This window comes from Corylus avellana, chromosome 1, assembly GCF_965113065.1.
Source record: "Corylus avellana chromosome 1, dhCorAvel1.hap1.2, whole genome shotgun sequence".
Classification (NCBI taxonomy): Eukaryota; Viridiplantae; Streptophyta; class Magnoliopsida; order Fagales; family Betulaceae; genus Corylus; species Corylus avellana.
In genome coordinates, this window is record NC_142490.1 from 12585734 (window position 1) to 12593596 (window position 7863).

The 7863-nt window shown below is 34.1% G+C and overlaps 1 protein-coding gene across 1 annotated transcript; it reads left to right on the forward strand.

Annotated features, from left to right (window-relative positions):
• The first annotated feature begins 7055 nt into the window (after window positions 1-7055).
• LOC132172764 (monothiol glutaredoxin-S1) lies at window positions 7056-7593 on the forward strand. Its single transcript, XM_059584334.2, has one exon. The coding sequence runs from the start codon at window positions 7120-7122 to the stop codon at window positions 7432-7434; it is 315 nt and encodes a 104-aa protein (XP_059440317.1). The 5' UTR covers window positions 7056-7119; the 3' UTR covers window positions 7435-7593.
• Window positions 7594-7863: the final 270 nt, after the last annotated feature.

Here is a 7863-nt window from a genome sequence, read left to right on the forward strand (position 1 = left end):
CTTTTAGGGCTTTTATTTTGTTAAGTCTTTTTTTTTTAAGAAGGTTCATTATGCTCAAATTACTAAATTTAGACTTTGTATATTAAAAAAATATGCTGAAATTCAATAAGGGGTGAATCTTATGTCATCTCACAAACCATATTGAAATGGGGTTGAGATCCCAATTGGCAATTGCAACCTTAGTCCCCATCAACTGTGTATAGATTTAGAATATTGATATATTGGATGGCCTTGATTTTTATCCCATTTGTTTTGCTTTGTTTCTGCATTTTGTCGTTTCTTTCAATCTAAATTTGATAGCAGAATGGAATGTATGCCTTATCTCTCTTGATCAGACCCCCGGCTGGTGATGTGCAACAGTTTCTTTTTAAGAGTTTCATGCTCTGATTGACTTTTTTCTGCAGACTCAGCACTAGGATGATGTTTTTGTTATCATTTCAACCATCTATTGATGTTTGAAACTAAAAGAGAAATGCTTGTAAATTACTATACGACTGTTATACAACTAAAATAATGTCATATAGCAGTTACTAAATAACATTAGTAAAATTAAAAAATGTTGTTAGTGGTCGGTAATACTTTATGCAGTTGAAAGTACTTTTCAATTATGCAGTTGAATGTACTTTTCAATTTGAAAATGTGAAGTAGAGATCTAAGGCGATGAGTGTTAAAGATATAAACCCTTTGTGATAAATGTTGCCTCAATCTCTTTAGATTATTCTTAGTTTCTATATGGTATCAGAACCTTTCAGCTAACGCTCGGCCAGATTGATTCTAAATAGTCCTATGAAATTTTCTATTTCCTCCGCCATCACATAAGCACTAATTTGTGTTGCATCCCTCATATCAATAATCACCGAATAGATCCATGAGTTTCAAGCTCACTTTGTTTCAGTTAAAAAAACTAAAACCGTTGAAACATTTTCTTCATCAAATTCCAGCTATAATAGGAAAACTCAACTTTTTAATCAATTTAAACCTTCTTGACAATTATTCATAAAAATGTCCTTAACAGGACTGTTAGGTTATGTTTTGGCTCATTCGGTTTGCGTGTAAAGTTGGTGAAAATGAAGCATCTTAACATATCCAGAAAACAGATTCTAGAAGGCAGGTCCGGACCCCCATAAGCCAGGTCCGGACCCAATTTCCAGAGAATACCTGTTGAAGGGCATGTCTGGCCCGCCAAAAGCCGGGTCCGGACACAAAAACCAGCAAGCCTGTTTTGATGGGCAGGTCCGGACCGCCAGAAGCTGGGTCCGAACCTGATTTCCAGAAACTGGATTTTGAAAGAGAGGTCCAGACCGCCAGAAGCGGGGTCCGGACCTCATTTCCAGAAAGCGTTATTTTTCTGAGATGTTCGGACACAAGATTTGGAGGTCCGGACATCACTAGGTTACGCATATGTAACCCTAGCCGTGTCCGGACCCCAGATTAGCCATGTCCGGACACGGCAGCTTTGTTATGTTTTATTTTCTATTTAAGCAAACTAATTTGCCATTTATTTGTACGTATTTTGAGAGCAAAAACAGAGAGCTTAGAGAGAGATATTGTTCTAGTTTATGTGAGTAAAGATTAAATACGTGAAGCTAATCGGAGTTCCGGTGAAAGGAAATCTTATAGAAGAATTGTGCCAGATGTTCTGGAAATGGCTACTGCGGTAGAAGTCAAGTGGGTCGCTTGTCGTGTACAAGGAATAGTAGATTGCAAAGGTTTTGTAATTCTTCTTGTATTCCTTATTCTTCTTATAATGGATTGATTTCCTGGGTTTGGCTGCCCCGGAGAGATTTTACATTTAGAGAGTTCTCTAAATGGTTTCCTCTTCGTAACCAAATATCTGTGTTCTTAATTTTCATTACATATCTGCATTTGGTTAATTATTGATTGTTAGGTCAGATCTTATTCCACTAAATATTTGTGAATCACCTAGACATTTGAATAGGTGTTGTTTGGAGTCGTTTTAGATTTTTCAAGGACATATAAATATTTCAATGATGATGGGATGGCTATGTCATGTACACCCTTTTGATATGAAAGCGAATATATTCATACAATTCCTCCCATGGTATTAGAATTGAACAGAGTCCGTACATGTGAACCCACTTGTGAAGGACATCCGTGCAATCAGCTCATGCATATGGAATATATTGATGATGGGAAAGCAAATTGATGCAGAGTCACGGCAGATGCCAGAGTTTTTAGATACTGAATTTAATGGCGGTACAATATCTTGAAACAGAAGATCAACTCAAGGATAACAAGAATCGGCAGAAAGTGCATGTAATTGGAGAAATATCGCTTAGTGTCATGTAAAACCGGCATAACTTTTGTTACGAGTATAAGAATCGTGCATAAGATTCCAATCTGAAAAACTCTTTTCGACACACTAGTTGTGGCTGGCCACCTTGGAACACTTGCCATTTGTAGCCTCAAATTCTGTTGTTTTTCCCTCTATAAGTTTAAAGTTACTTTTTGTGATTTTAGGACATATTTTTGTTATAATTTTAGAAGGGTGTTTATTATCAAATTTTCTCCGGATTTTGCAAGGAGTTCCAATTCGATTTGCAGTTTTATTTTATCTAATAATAATAATATTTATAATTTTTTTTTTTTTTTGGTAAAAGTTAATTTTCTTTAGTTATTTAAGCTCGGCTTGTGAGCTTAGATCAACACTTCAAATTTGAATAAGATTTTAGTATTTTCATAGTTATTATTCGCTTCCTTGGGCAGCTAGGGTTTGTTTTCAATCATATTCCATACTTTTCTCTCTTCCTGAATTACCTTACGACCTTAATAAAATCGAAATTTTTTGTTTACCATCTTACGATGTCAGCCAAATAATTCTAATTGTGTTCGGCGTCACAAATCATGATGAAAAAATGTGAAAATGCGTTGCATGCCAATTTATGAGCAGACCGGTCATAGTAAAATGGTCATATCTTGAAATTCCAGTATCATATGAAGAAAATTTTTGTGGCACTGCAAAGCTTATCTAAAGAGCTATAAATTAATATTTCATACAGATATTCAAATTCCAACATCTTCTAGGCCAAAACCGGTTATCAATAGAAGTATGGTTTGGGAAGTTCGATTGATGTCTCGGTTGAATCTCAATCGACCAAGATGATCACTTCCTTTCAACACTAATTCCCAAGAGCTTCGGTCGAAGTTTGATCGACTGATCAAGGATGTTTTCCTAGCTTTTGTGTGGTGTGATGTCAAAGCTCGATCAACCAACATTAAAGCTTGGCCGATCAAGATGCGAGAGGGTAATTTTGTAATTCGCTTCTTTGAGGTTGCGACTCCATTTATATTTGAGCCTCATAAGGACGGCTTGGGCTGGCAGTTTATGTTGTATATATATCTTAGTTTTTCAATAAGAAACTCTCTAAAGGTGAATTTTCTTCTATTTTCTTGTAAATCCTTTTCTTCTTTTTTTCGTACGTAGAATAATTGTGAGTTGTGTGTTTAGTAATTCTTTGAACCACTACACCAAGTTGCATAACTAGCCCCACAAAGGCTAGCTCACATCATCCATGCACAAAGACTAGAAATTAATAGTAAACCTCGTGGTTGAATTGAAGTACTAATAAAGCTATCACATGTGCAAATTAAAGATACCTCCACCAGCCGCTTGGGGAATTTTTTTACACAGAAATTCATCTTTTCTTGCGATCATGATCAAACTTGATCACTAGAGATGTTGAGAATAATTAGATTTGATAAGAATAATATTACCAAAGATCATGAGTTATGTCTCCATCTGCATATATCAGGTTCTATATATATATATACTTGAAAAGTTAATATTTTGGAGAATATTTTCTGCGAGTTGCATATATTGTCATTTTTTTTTTTTTCTTTTTTGAGTTATTTATATCATTGTTCATGCTTGAAACAGGCAGCTTGGTGGATTTTTCTCCTTTTTTGGCATCTAGAAAAGCATTAAAGGGGAGGCATGCAATTGCAGTGGTCAACCTTCTTTCTCTGTCACCAATGAGAAAAAAAGTTAGGTGATCAGAGAGACAAAGGCGAATAATTTGTAAAAACAGTGACTTTAGAACCTTAATGCTACCCATCTTTGTGATGCTAGGAACCGTCCTTGCATTCTTTATATATATATATTCTTGTTCCAACCATGCATCCGCCAAAATTCACTTACCCCACAACGGCACAACCCACCTTTTTTTCTCCAAAAAAAAAAAAAAAAAAATCTACCTTTAATTTATCCTCTCTTTAATTTCAATTCCTATCTCTATATGTGGAGTGAACATTTATATATATATATAGCTGGAATTGTAAGAAGAAAAGTCAATGCACATTACAAAATGTAGCTAAAAATTATAATAAATGACAAATAACACATGAACATGATGTGCAAAAATGCAGTAGCTTCACAATGGTGCAGCATAATTTGTCACTATATATTTCGGTGTATTATAATTGTAAAATATTATAGAATAAATTCAAACTATACAAAAAAAAAAAAAAATAGTATATATATGAGATGTCAGGCAAAAAAAAAAAAAAATCAGAATATATTCTGACATTAATAAGGGTATAACTACAAAGTTGAGATCTGATAAGAAATTTTAGGGTCAAATGGCACTATACAACTCTTCATTCTGTACTCTTGATCAGTCGGTGTACGCTATTCCAAATGGATCTGATAAGAAATTTCTGAATATATTATACCTACGTATACTTTTACATCAAGTCTCCTTTTTGGGCTAGCTGCAGGTTCATATATGGCAATATTAATTATGTGTTTCTCAAAAATTTCAGAGTATTTCTTTTTTTTAAATATGCAGAAAATTTGGTGTTACACCAGACAAACAAGAACAGGAGATGCATGCATATATATATATATCATTCCCACAAATTCAAATAGGTTAAAACCCAGATAAATAATAAATAATAAATAAAAAGTCATCAATGAATTGTTCTGTAATGACATTGACAGATGACATTGAATTTTAGAGAATTTGGCTATGCTTCTTTGAGAAGATATACATTTTGGTCTGTTAACATTAAATAAATAAATAAAAATGTTTTCCAAACATTATCTAGATATGAGCTGACATCCAAGTTGGTGATCATGTGGTGAACTGTACACAAATCAGCGTAAATCCTAGGAGATATTGTTCCCATTATATATATATATATATATATATATATATATATATATCAGAAAATTTTATTTAATTAAATTTAAATGGTCTAAAAATTAATTGGAAAATCACCAAAAGCATACAATATTATCTATATAAATCAGGCTAGAAATTAAAGTAGCATCTAAAGCAAGACTTGATAGTAAAGGGTGTGGACCTTTTAGTTGAGAATCAGAGGGAGGATAAAGGTAATGATATACTATTATCCAATTGATTAAGACTGTACAGTAATTAATCAATCATGTGTTTCTCAGGGGAGAATATTTTGGAATAGATTAAAGTTGCGGGTCCTTAAAGGAATCATCCTTCCTTCTTGTACGGTCTCTACGTACATATATAGATTTTTATGCTATTTGGGTTATGCTATTTGGGGGCGTATTACCGTTTTAAGCAACCATATATATATATAAAAGGCATATTAAATTTAGTCTAAATTAGTAAACTGCTATTAATGAGGTTAAGAATTTAATATGCATTTTAAATGTTTATAGACACTTTGTACTATTTTACATGGGTTAGAGGATATTTCCTCCATACCGGTTTGAAGAAAATTTTTGTCATTAATTAAAATATTATTGGTTTTCGGTTTTCTTTACATGATATCGAAGCTGATGAATTAATGCGAATCTTGCGAGGAAAAGAAAAGTTCTTCCCGTTTGGATAAACCCAACTTCCTTTGTCTCACGTCCTTGGCAGATGCTTAGAAAAAGACGGGCAAAGTTGTCTATGATGTGAAGGGAGAAGCGACAGTGAGAGAAAATCACAGCTGGGGGAAACGACAAACAAAAAAATTTGCCAAATCTATCTACGTTGTTGGATCAAACTTCATTTTAATTAGGATCTTATGGTCGTATCACGTATGACGCTAAAAAAACGTAAATCTGAAGATAAACTTAGCTTTAGAAATGCACTTCTATCTCCAAAGTACGTAATTAATCACATTTTGCATGTTAATTAAGCTTGCAACTTGTTATTCCATGAAAGCATGAAGACGACAGCATGCACAGATGCATGCACTATTCTTAATATAGCATAAAAAGATGGATGGTGAAGTTAACTTGCTGATGTCCTACATGTTATTCTATTTCCAGAGAGCCAAGCTTTAATTGGGTGTAGAAATATTTAGTAGAATATATTGAGAGAGAGAGAGAGAGCCGAAGCAAAGAGAGAGAGAAAGGAGATTGATGGAAATTGATAGGGTTATATCTTGGCTATTGAAGTATGATTATGTATAATACTGAAGGTATTGTCCATATTTACAGAGAAACTGTGGTAGATAAATATAGTTTATTACAATTACACATGAATTAATGGTAAATGGCTCAATAAGAAAAATATCAATCAACCTATTATGGAATAAATATTCTAGCATTTTCCATCAAACTCAAGATGTGTTTGGAAAAGAAAGGAACTGAAATTTTAACAAATGTAATGTGGCTTTTAAATCACTATTAGATCAAAATTCAATAATGATCATTTCAAATTCAATTGTGATTTTAAAAGTCACATCACATTTGGAAAAACTCTAACCTTCCTAATAACATTACTTTAAGGGAAAAAAGAAAAACACTGATTAAGACAGTTAATTACGATCACATGTTTGTTTTTTTAATGAAAGAGTAGCCTTGATTAAGAAACAACAAAACACTTAAACAAAGACTACATCGAAGTATGATTATGTGTGATTAACAAAAAATTGTCAATCTAATATGGAATATATATTAATTTGACACTGGGAATCCAATCACATATCTTCTTGAACATTTTATTCCTCAATTCTCAGTTCTTATTCTAGTTCTAAAAACAACACCCCAGTACGGCGCTAAACCTGCCACTATAAAAAGACCTCAAAGGGAGCTCAAGCTCCTCACAGCAAGCACCAAATTAACTCATCACTTACAAGATCCTTGACACTAAAATTTCCATAGTCTTTTCAAGTACTGTTTTGGCAATGGCAGCAGAATTGATCACAACCATGGTGGCTGATAAGCCTGTGGTGATTTTCAGCAAGAGTGCTTGTGGCATGAGCCACTCCATTAAGACACTCATCCGTGGCTTTGGGGCAAACCCAACTGTGTACGAGCTTGACCAGATCCCAAATGGACTGCAAATTGAGAGGGAGCTGGTTGAACTAGGATGTCAGCCGACCGTGCCAGCTATTTTCATAGGACAGAAGTTCATTGGTGGTGCTAGTAAGATCATGAGTCTCCAAGTCAGGAATGAGCTTGTCCCAATGCTGAGAAGGGCTCGAGCTATATGGGTATGAACAACTATATATCTAGTAGTTTCTTTTCACTGCCTTAATTTGGTAACAGGCTCCAATAAAAGTTTTAATTACTTTCCGTGTACTTGTGAACGGACGTGGGTAACATAGACTACTATAGAGCTACTTTAACTTCTTGTACTCTATATATCAAGGTCACTTATATATAGCATTACTACCATGACATACACGTGGGTGCCCTGTGCTTCTTCTTCTTCTTCTTCTCCTTCTTCTTCTCCTCCTCTCCTGTGTATATATATACACGTTGCAGGCAAATTGGGTTTTATATGTCCGCGCTGGGAGCAAAGAGAAAAAAGTTTAAGTTGATAAAAAGAGGTGGATTTATTCAGTTAATCTATATTCTAACATTCTCCCTCACGACTCCCAACTCTCAACTCTTAACTTAATAAGTGAGGCCCAACAAGTTGAATA

Coding starts and splice junctions, on each gene's coding strand:
- LOC132172764 (XM_059584334.2), top strand. CDS start 7,120: ATGGCAGCAGAATTGATCACAACCATGGTGGCTGATAAGCCTGTGGTG.